The sequence below is a fragment of the Ciconia boyciana genome, chromosome 6, assembly GCF_034638445.1.
Source record: "Ciconia boyciana chromosome 6, ASM3463844v1, whole genome shotgun sequence".
NCBI lineage: Eukaryota > Metazoa > Chordata > Aves > Ciconiiformes > Ciconiidae > Ciconia > Ciconia boyciana.
Genome location: NC_132939.1, coordinates 67,381,339 through 67,396,012, shown reverse-complemented (window position 1 = coordinate 67,396,012; position 14,674 = coordinate 67,381,339). Strand labels below are relative to the sequence as shown.

The following is a 14,674-nucleotide window of genomic DNA, read 5'->3' as shown; positions in this document are numbered from 1 at the left end:
GTGATTTTTTTTTTTTAATTTTTATTTGAAACTACATGCTTTTGCTTAAGTCTGTGTTTAAATTTTTAAATAAATAGACTTTTTTAAGAGTTAAAATATAAATGGCCTGGCTTCTGGATGTATCTCTTTCCTTTTCTTTGGAAGAAAAGGTCTTTTGTATGAATTTTTTTCAGAAGAGAAACCTAGTGTTTTTGGGTGAGAATGCCAATCCAGAGCTCATTACTTTTTTCATATTTGCAATTAAGCCTTAGTTACCAGAAGTTCCCCCTGCCTCTAGCCCTTGCAGGTGGAGAGTTGGTATCTAGAGTTGAGACATGTTTTAATTACTAGCTGCAGATTTATGTGATGCATGGCTAGTCTAGCTTCTAGTGTTAGTTCTGAACTTGCAGGGCAAAGATGCTACACTTCAATATTACAGAAACCATCCTGTTAAGAGCCTATAATGAAATCCTGTTCACAATTTGCCTTTCAAATTAATAGGCTAAACTACTCGAGGAGGAGGATTACAGGGCACTCTGTCTCTCTGATGTGCCCTAATGGAAACAAGAAACAATTTTACTTCATTGCCATATGTTTTGGGAATAGCACCAAAGAGATGCACTCTGAATGTTTCAAAAATAAATTAAAGGTTAGACTGCTTTTCATCAACTCTCTCTTCACTGTGAAGGTCCAGCAGCAGGAAGCAGAGAGAAGATGGGAAGAAATCCAGACTTATCTCAGGAAAAGAACAGCAGAACACGAAGCAGCACAACAAGGCACGTATCACAAAATTCCCTGAATAATGCTTACTGCAGTAATTTGACTGTTGCCATTTGTGAAAAAGGGCATTATTGAGTAAATGGCTTAAGTAAAGCTCAGGTGAAGTAAGTACTGCTTCAGCACCCTGGGGAAATAGTATGTTGTGATATTAGTTTGAGTGCTGATGAGAGAGCTGAACCTTGGTTTGCTGGAATGAGGCTTCTAATCAGCCTCCCTGTTTACAGTGAAAGTTATTTTCCCCCAAAGTTAAATATTTACTTCTGAATTAAAATCCTGATGTTTCTGCTGCAGATGTGCAGAATAAGCTTGTGGCCAAAGACAATGAAATCCAGAGCTTGCACAGTAAACTTACTGATACAATGGTGTCAAAACAGCAGCTGGAGCAGAGGATGTTGCAGTTAATGGAGGCTGAGCAAAAGCGAGCTACTGCGGAGGACTCCATGCAAATGCAGGTGCAGGTAGTATTGCTCAAGTATCTTAAGGGTTTGGTTTTATTCCTCCCACTTTGTGCCTATGGAAACACAGTAATATCCTTGAAATGCTGCTTTAGTAAAGCTTTTCCACTGAATAAAGAATGAGAAAACTGTGTGCCAGTCTATCATCTGGCAGCTTCTGAAGTGAGACCTTGCGCATGGTGCTGTGAGGAGGTCTGGGGCCATCTCAGACTGCAGAAGCACTTAGGCAAGTCAGGAAAATGTGTTGACCCAGGCAATTTCCCAAGCTGTGAAATGACTCGATGGTCTGGGGAACACCCTGGCAGAGCAGCCATGTCCCTCTGTTTGTGTGAGCTCCTCTGGAGTGGTATCTCTTCTCCTGGCATCAGGTGGTGAGAGGCAGTGTGGACATAGCTCTCGAGGGCTTCAGGGAAACCAGTGGCGTACAGTGGGGCATCTTCCCTGGATACAGAACAGGTTCTTATGCTTCCGTTCAAACTGGTTGATCTTAGTGGGGAGAAAAATAGCGTCTTTGAAAAGTGTCTGACATGTAAATGCTAAACTGGTCTTACTAATGTAATCATGGCTAAGAGCTAATCCTAGCAAAAGTTGACTAGCTGCAGATCTCAGCCTGCTTTTCTTTCTGTGCTCTCTTACAAGGAGCTGATAGAGCAGAATGATGCTTTGAATGCTCAGCTTCAGAAGTTTCATTCACAAATGGCAGCCCAGGTACAGCATGTTCTCAGACTTTCTTTTGTAGTCATGAATTGTGAACTTTCATTAAAAGTCAGATTTTTTTTTTGTAGCTGGATATGAGATGTAATGCTGAAAGCAAAGACTTCTTAGCAGCCTCTTTTCTAATGTTTCTCAGACTGGTTTAAAACTTACCCTTCTGCTGTCCTTTTTTTTTGGGGGAAAAAAAATCCACTTATTTCCTCCTGTAGTGGCTTTAATTTATAACCAAAGGGTTAGACTAGATGACCTGTAAAGGTCCCTTCCAATCCAAAGCATTCTATGATTCTATAGTAGGATACCTTTTTGAATGTTTGTTTTCTGTAGCTTTGCATGTGTACAACTCTGTCTTGTGGTTCTTTGGTCTTTTTGCAGTCCTCCTGTGAACCACCTGATCCTGCTTTTCCTTTGTGCATCAGGTTGAGAAACAGTGTCTTATGGCAGCTCCCATCTAAAGCTGTTTGTTCCTTCCAGTGGTGATTTCTGTGCAGAAGAAGGAAAAAAACCCACCAAAACCCCCACCAAACCTGCCAATGCCATTCTCAGTTCTTTTAATCTCTAAATTTTTAGTTTGCCTGGTTTCTTTGAGAAATGATTTCTGTTGTAAACACTATGTAAAACCTCAGAGTCACTGAAGTTGCTTCCATGTAGAGCTAGGTCACAGAAATCAGCTCAGAAAGGCCGTAACTTCTGTGGGCACATGTGGAGACTGTTCTACGCAGTTGAGTGCTGCGTTCTTTTAATCATGGACGTGCTTGATGTAGTTTGATTAAATTCAACCTGAGACTGAAAATGTCATCTGGCTTTGAGGAGCTTGGTGCTTTAACCCTTTGGGTGGGGAGAGTAGCGAAGGAAGAGGCACTTAGGATTTACAGCATCTTATGACCTACTCCTCTTATCCCGGTCCTTTAAAAGGGCTTTGAAAAAGAAATCCCTAGGGAAATTTTACTTTTTTGCTCTGGGCTATACAAGGAGGCTGTTGGAAGGAGGTGTGTGCTTTCCTCCTGTAGCCCCACTGACCGTGAAGATGCAGGGCCATTTTTCCACCATGGAGAATGGGTGTGAAAATAGCTCTTTGGGGAAGGGAGGTCAGACTGGATACTGCTCTGGACATCAGGGTCAATGAAACTGTTTTGGTCACTAAGGAGATCCTCTGGGACTGGAACTACTTGTTCCCTTTGAGATTTTTTTTTTCCCCCCTCTCTGATACTGTTCTCTACGGTATGATCCGGGTAAGGCAGTATAGGAATTGCTATAGGGTCCCATGGGCACAAGCTCTGCGAGATCCAGGATTTTGGGGGAGGGTAAGGCTGGATAAGGAGAACCAGGTATCTGAAGCACAAATCAACATGGAAGTTCTGCCACAGCTGCTACCAAACTGGATGTGAAACAGTCTGCAGAGGTCCTTTGATACCTTGATAACCAGTGTGACGAGTCTTTCCTTCCCTGTTGTAGGTGACCACATAGGAATAGGTTTTTTCCAGGGGGGAAAAAAATGCTACTTGCTGGCTTTATGCTGCTGTTTCTGTTCCTAACACGAGACCTGATGCACTGTGCAGGGTTTTCTTTTTTTAAATTGAAGTGGCTTGTCAGCAGAATGTCCTGGAAAGCACTTAATCCTTGGGAAACAAGCCATGGGGATCACCAGCACTTGTTTGAATCTGGTAAAGGGTAAATAAGGTGGTTCATTTTTCCCTTCATGTTAGCTTAGGCTAAACAGGAAGGAACATTAGTATGTGCTTGGTATTCCTTCAATGTTCCTTAGCCAGGAAATAGTTGGAATTGTCCTGTGCCAGTTTAAAATAACTAGACAAATTCTACAAATGCTATTCCTGGCTCACCGTAGACGATGATCCTTTGACTTGCTTTACTTTCAGCTATTTTATTTTATTTTTCCTTCTGCAGACCTCAGCTTCAGTCCTGGCAGAAGAACTACACAAAGTGTGAGCATTCATTTCCTCTGGTATTTGGGAGGTGTTACTGGTTTTTAATGCATGCCACCTTTCCTTTACGCACGTGCAGTGCGTATGGGAGGGACTGGTGAAGGAAATGTTGCTGCCTATGCTTTTAACTTCTCACTGAGATTGACTCAGGAGCTGGGAAACCGCTTCCTGCGGATTTCCCTTCCGTGTCTGGCCTCAGGTTTGGAGTCCGTTGTACGTGGCTCTATATGCTACATGGAAAGCAGTTCTCCTCTCTTGTTTACAGCTGCCTATGTGCAGGGATCAGTGTGGTGTGCAGGAACGTGCATGACCATGAGAATTGTTAATATTTGGGCTGTATGGCTGTGCCAGGAGACTTCTCCCTTTGGGAGACAGGATAGTTGTTGTGTTTCAGAGCTAGAGAATGTCCCATAAATTTTTGGCAAGCAAACAGCATTTAAAATGGGTGGAAAAGCTTTTGGACCCAAAGTGTACTGTCAGCAGGATTTAGACTAGGAGCTGGACTTCAGGGCCAGCATGTATCTTGTGTTTTGCCTGATGCTTCGTGTACCACTTTCATCCAAGACCTTTTAGTACTGATATGTCATCATTTCTCATTTGTGCAGGATTGCGGAAAAGGACAAACAGATAAAGCAGATGGAGGACTCATTAGGCAATGAACATGCCAACTTAACCAGCAAGGAGGAAGAGCTCAAGGTATAATAAAAGCATGTGTAAATGCCGGCTGATACAGGGAGAGGCTCATCGGCTGTGCATACAAAATGAAGTCCGCAAGGCTGCTGCCTTTGGGTCTAGAACCAGCTCTTTCAGCTATGAGTCTGCTGATTTTGCTCTTTTAGGCAAGGCCAATGCTTGATGCTGGGAAGCTGTTGATAAGAAAGCTTGGGGTTTTTCCTTGCTGTAACCTCTAGACTCCTTCAAAAAGTGACCTGAAATACTTTGCACTGGAGAGTGAACTTATCTGAAATACTATCTCTATGCAAAGTGCAAATATTCCTTTTTCTCCTTCCTTAAGGTCTTGCAGAATATGAACCTATCCCTGAAATCAGAAGTACAGAAGTTACAGGCTCTCACAAATGAACAGGTAAAAGAATTGTTTCATTAAATGTTTAATTTTACTCTTCTCACTACCTATTCTGGCATAAATGCAAATGCAGATCCACTGGTTTCAGTGAGCTGTGCTTAAGCACGTTAAAGGTGTGAGGCTACAGAATGGGGCTAATGCGCGATTCCCCGGAGTTCTTATAGCTGATGGGAGGCCTACTTCTTACCCTTCCTTCACCAGCGAAATCTGTTTCTTACTTGGATATGCAAGTTACTGAAGCCATTTGCTTGGTTGGTTTAGATTTGCAGGCATGCAGAGTGCAGGACACTTCACAGGAGTGAACACAACTGTGCTTGAATATGCAGTACTGGCGTTTGCATACAAGGGTCATAAGCATCCCTCTAAAAAAAAAAAACCCAAAGCACACAAAACCTCTGCCTCACCATAGACAACTTTTTAGAACTAAACAAAATGCTTTCCCTCTGTTACTGCTATGTGGCCTGTTTGTTACAGAGATGGAAGTGCAGTGTTTAAGTAGAGATAATCCTGGTTGTCAATTGAATCTCTTTGAGATCTTCTTCCCTTTGCGTAATTGCATGCTTGCCTGGTATATATTGGTGTTTTAAAAGTGCATGAAGACAAGCTTACTCCTTTCACCCTTGCTGGTGAGTCATGTGCTGAGAGGCCAAATGACTTGTTCTAGCTTTTTAATATTGTGGAATGAAAGGTTGATTGAATCATGTGATGTATCCTAAGTCTGTGTTAATCCTCTTTATATCTAGGCTGCTGCTGCACATGAGCTGGAAAGGATGCAGAAAAGGTAAATAGCTCTGGGATTTGATAAACAATGTTTGTCAGTCTTTTATGTTCTTTTGAATCGATGCTTTTTGTAAGACTTGGATGAGGAACCGTATTTAACTGTTCTGCTGTGTCTCAGCATTCACATCAAAGATGACAAAATAAGAACTCTTGAAGATCAGCTTCGAGAAGAACTTGCTCAGATTTCAAACACAAAAGAAGAATTCAAGGTAAGATACAGAACAGCTATTCGTGTGCGTATTTACAGTAAGTTTTCCAGACTTTGCAGAGCAGTTCATACAATTGAACGTTGATTTGTAAAATAGAACTGACTTTCGGGTGTTAAGGTAAATTACAGTATTCTGTTCGCAAGGCAAGAGCAATGTGGCACGTCACAGCAGTAGCAACAGACTGTGCCGTGGAGTAAGAGATAGGGTAACGCAAGTTAAATGCAGTGTCTGCAGTTGTGAAGAGTGAGGTCTTTGAAATCTGGAAGAGGAGGTTGTTCAGTAAAAGCTATTGTGGTTTTCCTGCATTCCACCTTCTAATATGACTTCCAAGGCCTTGGTGTGTGAGCCTTTGTTGCTTGGGTTATCGTGCTGTCAGCTCTTTTCCCCCTCCCCCCTTTTTTCTTTTTTTCCTGTCAAACTAGATGTAAAAATGCTTATTTTTCTCCTGCCATCTTCCAAATTGTTTCTCATAAGGCTGCAGCTAAATTGCTGAATCTTTTAGTGCTGACAATCTGGGGTCTGCACAGCAGAGCTGATACTTCTTTCTAGATGGTGTACGCAGAGAGCAACTTAACTCCTCCTTGCCCTTTGCCACCTTAGGCTTTTTCTTCTGAACTTCCGCTGTCAGAAATAGACCTGCTGCCTGAGAAAGGTGATGACTCCATCTTTTTAACTCCTTTAAAGCCCCTGTTGGGTAGCGCTGCTTTTCTGATGCTTCTGGCGAAAGGTCCCTCGGTCTGAATCTCATAACGTCAAGTTGGTGGGTTTGCTGGTGAGGAGCAGGGCAGGTGGGTAGTGGCAGAAAGTTCCCTTTGGTAAGGGAAACCATGCCTCATGAGTCTCCTGGAGCTCTTTGAAGATGTTAGCAAGCAGGTAGTAAAGTTGGGTCACGTATTACAGTGGCACTTTCAAAGATGTTTTGATGAGAGTCCCTTGCAAGGCCCCGTAGTTTCTCTAAGCTGTCAGAGAATAAGAGGGAAGACGTTTGCTCAATTAATAGGAAACAAAGTACAACTTTAGTTGATTTTTGTGATAAAGCTATCAACTGAATCTTCAGTGAAGCATGTGCTGAGTAATGGGTGTGTAAATGGTCTGGAAGGGGGAGCGGAAAGAAGTGGCAGGCTTGAGTAAGTCATCGACTCTCAAGTTAGTGACACCCTCAGGGTGGTGGAACACTTTTAAAATGGCAGGCAAAGTGGTGGAAATGAATACAAGGAGGAATAATCTGGACTTCCTTAGAGTGATAGTTTCTGTAGTAACTGTTACCCAGGAAAAAAGCCTTAGAGGTGTTGTGGATGGTTGTGTGCTGAAATGAACTTGGTGCTAAGTAATGGTGAAAGTCAGCTGGAGGCAATTCTAGCAGTTCCTGGGAAGTGAATAGGGAACTGAATGCAGATCATAGTCGTGATACTGTGTGCTCTTGGCAGCAATCTTGTGTGCCCTTCTAGTGTCGTCTTCCTCCCGTCTTTGATCCCAAACATAAGCCAGACCAGCTCTGCACTAAATGCTTCCACCTGAGGAAGTGCTCCTTTTTTCCCATGCACATGAAAAAGAGAAAAGCCAGGTTCAAAACGGAGAAATTCTTTTAATCCTCACCGTTGCTGTCCCTTCCTGCTTGTGTTGTCCCTGTAAGGCTTTGGGTCTGAAGCCTAGGTCATGTGTCCTGCTTTTTACTTTTGTAAAGCACCTAGCAATTCATTAAAAAGACTTTGTAAAACAAAGTAGTAATAGAGGAGGATTTCAAAGTATATATGAGGAATCCAGACAGGCAGCCTGTCTAAGGGCTGCTGCGGGAGTGCTGGAGGGAAGGCAAGGTCCGTGCTACGGCTCTTTGTCTTCCCGATTCGCCTCTTTCCAGTCTGCGGTCAGACCAAAGCGTGGGAGCTGTGCAGACCTCTGGACGGGTGGTTCCTTGCTGTGCATCCTCAGTGTAAAGGCAGCTGAAGAGAACCAGAGAGGCGATCCTAGACCGTTTGCTTTGCCAGATGAGTGTTTTGTAAGAGGCACCTATCAAATCTTGACATGACGCTGATACTGCTTTAGGAGGAAAATGCAGTTTCTCTTGCCTCTCACACTTCGTACTGTCTGATCCTCTGCCAGGGAATAAAGATGGTAACAGCTGAATTTCTCATGGGAACATAAGGACAAAAGTATTAATACAGAAAAGCAAGAAAGAAGAGGAAAGGACTCTTTGTCGTCTTATAGTTTCCAAAGAACTCACTGTAACGACTTCTATGCTGTTTAATTACCTCATTGCCAAAATGAAAATGCTGTAGTTAGGGTTTGCAGTTCTGAACTGATACGATGTTTAAATTTCCTTCCAGGTTCTCACGGATCAAAACGCAACTCTGCAAGCTGAAGTTCAGAAGCTGCAGACTCTCCTGGCTGAGCAGGTATAGCCAGTGTTTGCTGAGGTGGTATCAAATATCTTCTGTTCTTTTTAACTTCAGCTATTATTTTTTTTTTCTTAAGCTGGCCCTAGGCTGAGCTGGTTGGTGTCAAAGCCTGTTGCTTTTTAGGTATTTTCTCTTCCATGGAGGGTTCATGTAAGGCAGTTGTGGCTGTCTTCTAGACCTAGTCAAGAGTGTCTAAACAAAACGTTGATCTCCGCCCCCCCCCCCCCCCCCCCCCGAAGAATGCTAGCTTAACACAAGCAAAAACTTTTTTCTGCAACCCCTTCCAGTTTTAATGGCAATTTTCTGGAATAAAAAAAAAAAATCCCATGAGCAACCAGCCCTTCCAAGGGAGAGGGCTCTTACTGGGCTGTGGGGAGACCAGAGTAAGATCTTTACCCTACTTGTATTCTTCCATCCTGGAATGAATTCTCAAACCAGTAGTAACCAAAGCACGGACTCAAGGAATGGGCAAACTCTTTACATTGTGATGTCTTTTCTCCCTCCTCTTCTATACTTTTGCCCATGGCACACCTGCTGCAGCCAGCCTGACTGGTACTCACGCAGGATGCTGCAGGTTCAAAGCTGTTGTGTTGCTCAGCTCCATCTCCCTTGCGAGCATTGCCTGGGAGAGCTTTTGTGAACACCCCTGACTTTGTACCATTGTGGAATGAGAAAACTTCCTGAAACACTGGAAAAAGACTTGCAGGACAGGAAAGTTATTTCCTTTTCTGTACTGGTGTCTGCTAGCCAGCAGCTCCCTGTCTGGAGCAGCTCCCTTTCTTCTGGCAGAGAACCAGATTTGCAGCCTTATTCCCCTGGGTCTGGCTGATTTGGTGTCCTGTCTGAAATAGTGGGGCTGACTTTTTTCTTGGTAGCTGGCTTATGTTTCTCCTGTGGTCTCTCACAATGTGTTGTTGTTGAGAAATCACAAATGCTCTGCTGAGTGAGCCTCAAATGGAGCTTGTGGTTTCGATAAATGCTCAGAAGAGGCAGATTTTTCAGGTACTGAGCTGGCTGCTATGGATTAGATGCCGCACAGTGCTTGGCATGCTTGACGCTCCCTAGGATCACTGGGATCCTGTGTCCCACAGCATCTTGTCGCCAGAACTCCTGTAGTCTGTCAGTGTAAAATCATCAAGGCATTTGGGCTGGATCTGTACCTCCCCTGAAAGACTGGCATCTTTCCAGCATCAATATTAGACACACATGCCATGAGGACATTCTGCCCCTGTTTTATTTTTCCTTCTGGATTAGTGTGGTAACTAAGGTTCTGGTTAAGTTGATGCTCTCCAGTTATTTCTGTTTTTAAAATCCCAAACCATTATTGATCCAATTAATGATCACCCTATTGTGTTTTTTATAGGCGAACAAAGACTTGTTAGAGCAGATGGAAAGAAGGTAAGAAACCTTTTTCTTCTGAATCAGAGGCTAAAATAAAGATCCAGTTTTGTTGGCAGCGGGGTTACTGTGGATAGCTAGACTGCCGTTAAAGGTTAACTCTCTTTTTCCTAATAATCGCTTTTCATTTCTCAGCATGAGAGAGAGGGATGATAAAATCAAGACAGTTGAAGAGCTGCTTGAGGCAGGACTCATACAGGTGGCTAATAAAGAGGAGGAGCTGAAGGTAAAATCTCTCATATTATCTTTTTATGGGGAAGTAGAGTAAGTGCTGTTGTGCAAAGTGTATGTTTGAGTGCTCATAGCGTGGTCTGAGATCATTCCCTTTGAATAGGAAAAGCATCTTGTGAAGACAAGGTTAAAACCTTTTTGGTAAGATGAAGCATGAGCGTTGATGGTGTACAGTAAGTGCTTCTCTCTGCTTAGTCTAGAGCAGATTTTGCTAGGATGTTTACCTGGTGTCTTTTGGAAAAAAGTGAATACATCTCCAGAGCTGTATGTTTGCCCTAAGCTGCAACAAATCTGTCTTTAGGAAAGGGTGTTTTGTAAAAACTTGGCAGTATGGGGCTCTTGCATCTCTTTGCTTAGTTGCTAATCTGAAGGGTTAAATGGATCATAAACTTGTGACACTTCTGGGGTGATGCTAAAGGTACTTTCTTCCTGTTCTGTTTATAAAGAAGCTAATGATGAGAAATCTGGAAAGCCAGTACAAAAATCCCTATCTGTTTTCAGCTGGGTTTTGCTGGAAAGCTGTGTGCTGCCTACCTGGACATAGCCAAGACTATGCTCACTTTCTTAATGTCCCTAAATTCCAGGTGCATCGCTGACACCCCTGTACTGGGGAGGGGTTGCACACTAGCAAACTGTCAGGTTACTAAACAGCCACAGATGTGAGCACATCACTTTGTTTCCCTCGACTCTAGCTTCCCATAGATTGAAGTCCACTCTGAGTTGTCCGTAATGAATAATTAGTCCATTTAATACTTTGGCTCCAATTGCTGCAGAGGGGGGCTCTTTCAGACTTTCAAAGTCTTTCACTTGTTCTAAAAGCAATGACTTTTCTGTCAAGCTTAACGCTTTTTCCCCAACAAATGAGTCTTTCATTATCTGTGTGTCTGCTTTCAAAGGCACTGCGAACGGAAAATTCATCCTTGAGAAAAGAACTTCAAAGTCTGCAAATTCAGCAATCAGAGCAGGTAGTACTTTTCATCTAAAACTTTTATTACACCTAAACTAAATCTAAAAGAATCTTGCTGTGGTTGCAAAAGTCAATGGAAAAAGGTGAAGATGTCTTTGAAGCCTGTTGGCAAAGCATCCTGTTTTCTTCCAGCGTTGGTCTGGAAGCTGATACTTCTGTCAGATATTTCCTTTGCATAAGTGTCAGAAATGCGGCAGATGTAAAGGTTCCAATTCAGCGGCGGTTCTGGGTTGGTTTGAGTTTGCCACGTACTGAAATGGCTGTGGGTTACTTTTTTCCGAGCAGCCTAGTGCAGCAAGCATGGCTGGTAGGAAGCTCATTCTGCATCAGCTTCATTATGCATATTTGAGCTTTCTAATGTTAATCCACGCTTGTGCAGGTGGGACTTAGCCCCCTTCTATTGACGTCTCTGTTCAGTGACACTGTCACAGCGTTATCGTTTTTGATGTGCGCTCGGTGCCGATTGGGAAGTGCCTTTCCTTGACATCAGCTGTGTTTGGACAGCTCAGGAGAGCCCTTAGTTTTTAGAAAATAATTTATGGGAGAGGAGAAGCACAATAACTGTGGAGAGGTGTACGGTAGTGTCACTATGAAAAGGTTAGCTGATCAGTTGCTGGTCCTGAACCTCAGCCACTCCTGGTAAAGATGGTGTGGGTTTGCTTTTATTTTCCTGGAACTTGCAGCAGACTTGGTATTATTGATTTGCGAGGAACTAGAGACCAACAGCTAATTTTGTAAGGAGCAGCCAGATAGATAAAATTGTTAGGCTGCTACATAGTTTACCCAGAGCCAGAGAGCTCAAGCTCGCTACTCCTTGCCCCTCAACACTTGCAGACTGTTTTGCTCTCTTCTGTTTTTCTAAGTTAAAGTTCTGTTTTGAACAGGTTTCCTTCCAATCACTGGTGGAAGAACTCCAGAAAGTGTAAGTTACTGTACAGATTTCACTTCTGATTGTTACTTCTGTCTGTCTTTATTCCATGACTACAAGTGTGTTTGCCTGAAGTGCTTTGCTTTTAACTGGGTGAAGCGTATGTGTGTGTGGCAGGAAGCATTATCACTTTGGAAACACATCAAGTCAGATCAATACCTTTTGAAAATCCAGTTGCTTCTCTGCTAAGCAATTAACTTCATAAGCCTAACTTTGACTAGGCGAGGAATTGCACTGAACTGTCAGAACTGTTTTTCTTCAGTAGGTGCTCTAAAAGGAGTGAGCTTGTTCGCTCGGTGTCTGTGTGTATTTGAAGCTGATAAATACTTTGCTGGAATGTCCAGTGAAGGCTGAAGTTAAGTGTGTGTCATTCCAGGGACTATTGATACCTTAATGTGCATTTTGAGCCATTAATAGTATCTATGCAGCATGTGAACTACTGGTTATATAAAGCCAGCTCGTTCTGCGCTATTCCCAGTCTTATTTCTCCTATTTGTTTCTCCTGCTTGTTCTATCTGGATTTGGGATTGCAGTGAGGGATGGCACCTGCAGTAGCGGGAGGTTCCACTGTGGATCCCAGAGGCTGGCGATGTGATGTGACAGCAGAACCAAAGCTTGTGGATTTGCTCAAGTAGCGCATTTGTTCAGCCAGCTAATGTTGTTCCTCTGCTCTTTTTAAGGATCCATGAGAAGGATGGAAAAATAAAATCGGTGGAAGAACTCCTACAAGCTGAAATCCTTAAGGTCGCAAGCAAGGAGAAGACTGTGCAGGTATCTATTTCTGCAATACCTACCTTCCTTTCTGTGTCTATGCCACTGACTACCATTTACTTGTTACTGCAAGGCATTCTATAGTGATGAATTTGTAGCATCCATTTTTGTGTCATTTTTGTGTTTCCATTGTCCAATCCTGTCTGTTTTGTCATTGAAAAGGCTTTGACACAGGAAATAGAGGCTCTGAAAGAAGAAGTAGGAAATTCCCAGCTTGAGATGGAAAAACAGGTAAAATACCTTAGTGCCAGAAGTGTGAAACAGCCTTGCCTTGGATGCACTGCTCACTCATTTCTGTTCTAGTGTGTTTTCTTTCACTGGTGAATGTCATTGGGTAAGGGAACTTTTTAATGGTAGAGCTACACTATTCTTACAAATAAAGCTGTAAATATGTAGTATAACTACTGCTGTCCTTCAGAAACCGCATTCCTCTGGTTACCCGAGCTTTTTGGACTTTTAGTATGAAATTTGGCAAGAATTGCTATAACTTAAAGCGTTGTAGCATTAGCTCTGGCTGGGCATATTGCATACTGTCCCTTTAGTAAACATGGAAGAGTGGGACGTCCTTTGAGGCTGGCACCTCGGAAATCTCAAGTGCTGAAGGTGCTTCTCCTTTTGTTGGCCTTTCTGTGTTGCTAGAACAATATTACTGGCCCAAATAATATTTGGTTTCCAGGTAAACCTAAGACTGTTTTCTCTCCAGTGTCCAAAGAAAGCCTGTCTTGGCAGAGTAAGTTTTGCTCTAGCTATCAGGAATGCAGAAATGGAGGAGTATTGGCTTTTTTGGCATGCTTGCTGTCTAGCATCCAAAACAACGGGAACCCACGTTTCCTTAGGGAGCCCATTCTGCAGGCAGCTTAATCCATCGTGCTGTCAGGAAGTTTGCTTGCTTGTTTGTGTCGGTTGGTTTTTTTGGTCTGCACTTTTCTCAGTCTTTCTAGCTACATTCCAACATGTCAGCCCTTTTTCTTCTTTCCTTAGTGTTAAAGTTTTTTGTCCTTTTTAGGCAAAACTTCATAGAATGGGTTTCCGTCTTGGGCTTTTCCTCCAAAGCAAATTCCCAGGAACTGGAGGAATTATTTGTGTGTTTTTCCTTCCCTGGAGCTGACACAGAGCCCAGAACAAAATGCAGTTTAGAGTTGCCATCTCTGGAAAGCTGCATATGAGGGATGCTTGCTCCAAAGGTGGTGTATATGCAGCTTTTGGTATCCTGCAAGCAGAATAGAGGTTTTTTGGAATGTGTAAACTCCTGCCGTGTTGTGGTAGAAGACTAAAGCTGTTTGGACAGCCAGTATCTACACAGGTAGCCACTGTCAGGCTTTTATACAAAATTCAAAGGAAATAATCCCACTAAATCTTGTTTCTGCAACCCACGTTCAGCCTTCGAATGGGAATTTAAGGGAGTGCTGGCATTGCAGAGAGCATCTAAAAAGCACTTGCTTGTGCAAAGGTCTAAATGACCAGGGATGATCTCTCTGACTTGAGCTGCGGTTGCTAGTGAGATGGTTATCATCAGTGTCTGCTTCTTCCTTTGTCTCTCGTGATGGAAGGGTGCTCCAGTGGCCCTGCTTGTGTTCCCATTTGTACTGTTTTCTTTTCTGCTCTGGAAGTCACATTTTCAATGTGGAGAAAGTAAATAGCGGAGACACTTGGCTTCTCATAATTCATTTTCCCACAAAAAAAGGCGTGTTTATGCTTACATAACTGTAACAAATAGTGCCTATTTTAGTAATGTCTAATGGCTTTTTTCCCATATTTCTCCCTAAAGCAGTTTATAGCATTTATGTGTCTCTTCCATGTGTGTTGAACTGAATTACTTATTATTTTCTTTAGGTCTCGATTACATCACAAGTCAAAGAACTTCAGACTCTGTAAGTACAGTTGTTACCATGTCTGATCTGCTCTGTGCACTTCTCACTTCCCCGCTCCAGTCTATTTTAAGTTAAAATGTTCTCGCCTGGTGTCTGCGCTTCACATGAAGTGAGCCAGACTATTAACACTGGTCTTGGTAGACGTGTGTCGTTATTAAATACCTGGTCCTG

The 14,674-nt window shown here is 42.9% G+C and overlaps 1 protein-coding gene across 11 annotated transcripts in view; it reads left to right on the top strand.

Annotated features, from left to right (window-relative positions):
• Positions 1 to 14,674, top strand: part of KTN1 (kinectin 1) — an 80,402-nt gene that overhangs the window by 43,006 nt on the left and 22,722 nt on the right. For 4 of the 11 annotated variants that reach the window (XM_072864239.1, XM_072864238.1, XM_072864237.1 and 1 more), the window contains exons 10-25: positions 668 to 755; positions 1,051 to 1,217; positions 1,854 to 1,922; positions 3,831 to 3,868; positions 4,474 to 4,564; positions 4,884 to 4,952; positions 5,696 to 5,733; positions 5,851 to 5,941; positions 8,266 to 8,334; positions 9,701 to 9,735; positions 9,871 to 9,961; positions 10,863 to 10,931; positions 11,818 to 11,855; positions 12,542 to 12,632; positions 12,795 to 12,863; positions 14,466 to 14,503. In XM_072864239.1, the coding sequence (XP_072720340.1) occupies positions 668 to 755; positions 1,051 to 1,217; positions 1,854 to 1,922; positions 3,831 to 3,868; positions 4,474 to 4,564; positions 4,884 to 4,952; positions 5,696 to 5,733; positions 5,851 to 5,941; positions 8,266 to 8,334; positions 9,701 to 9,735; positions 9,871 to 9,961; positions 10,863 to 10,931; positions 11,818 to 11,855; positions 12,542 to 12,632; positions 12,795 to 12,863; positions 14,466 to 14,503 (1,151 nt within the window). The remainder of the gene's footprint in view (positions 1 to 667; positions 756 to 1,050; positions 1,218 to 1,853; positions 1,923 to 3,830; positions 3,869 to 4,473; positions 4,565 to 4,883; positions 4,953 to 5,695; positions 5,734 to 5,850; positions 5,942 to 8,265; positions 8,335 to 9,700; positions 9,736 to 9,870; positions 9,962 to 10,862; positions 10,932 to 11,817; positions 11,856 to 12,541; positions 12,633 to 12,794; positions 12,864 to 14,465; positions 14,504 to 14,674) is intronic. The other 7 variants (XM_072864244.1, XM_072864242.1, XM_072864240.1 and 4 more) reach the window with 3 other exon arrangements.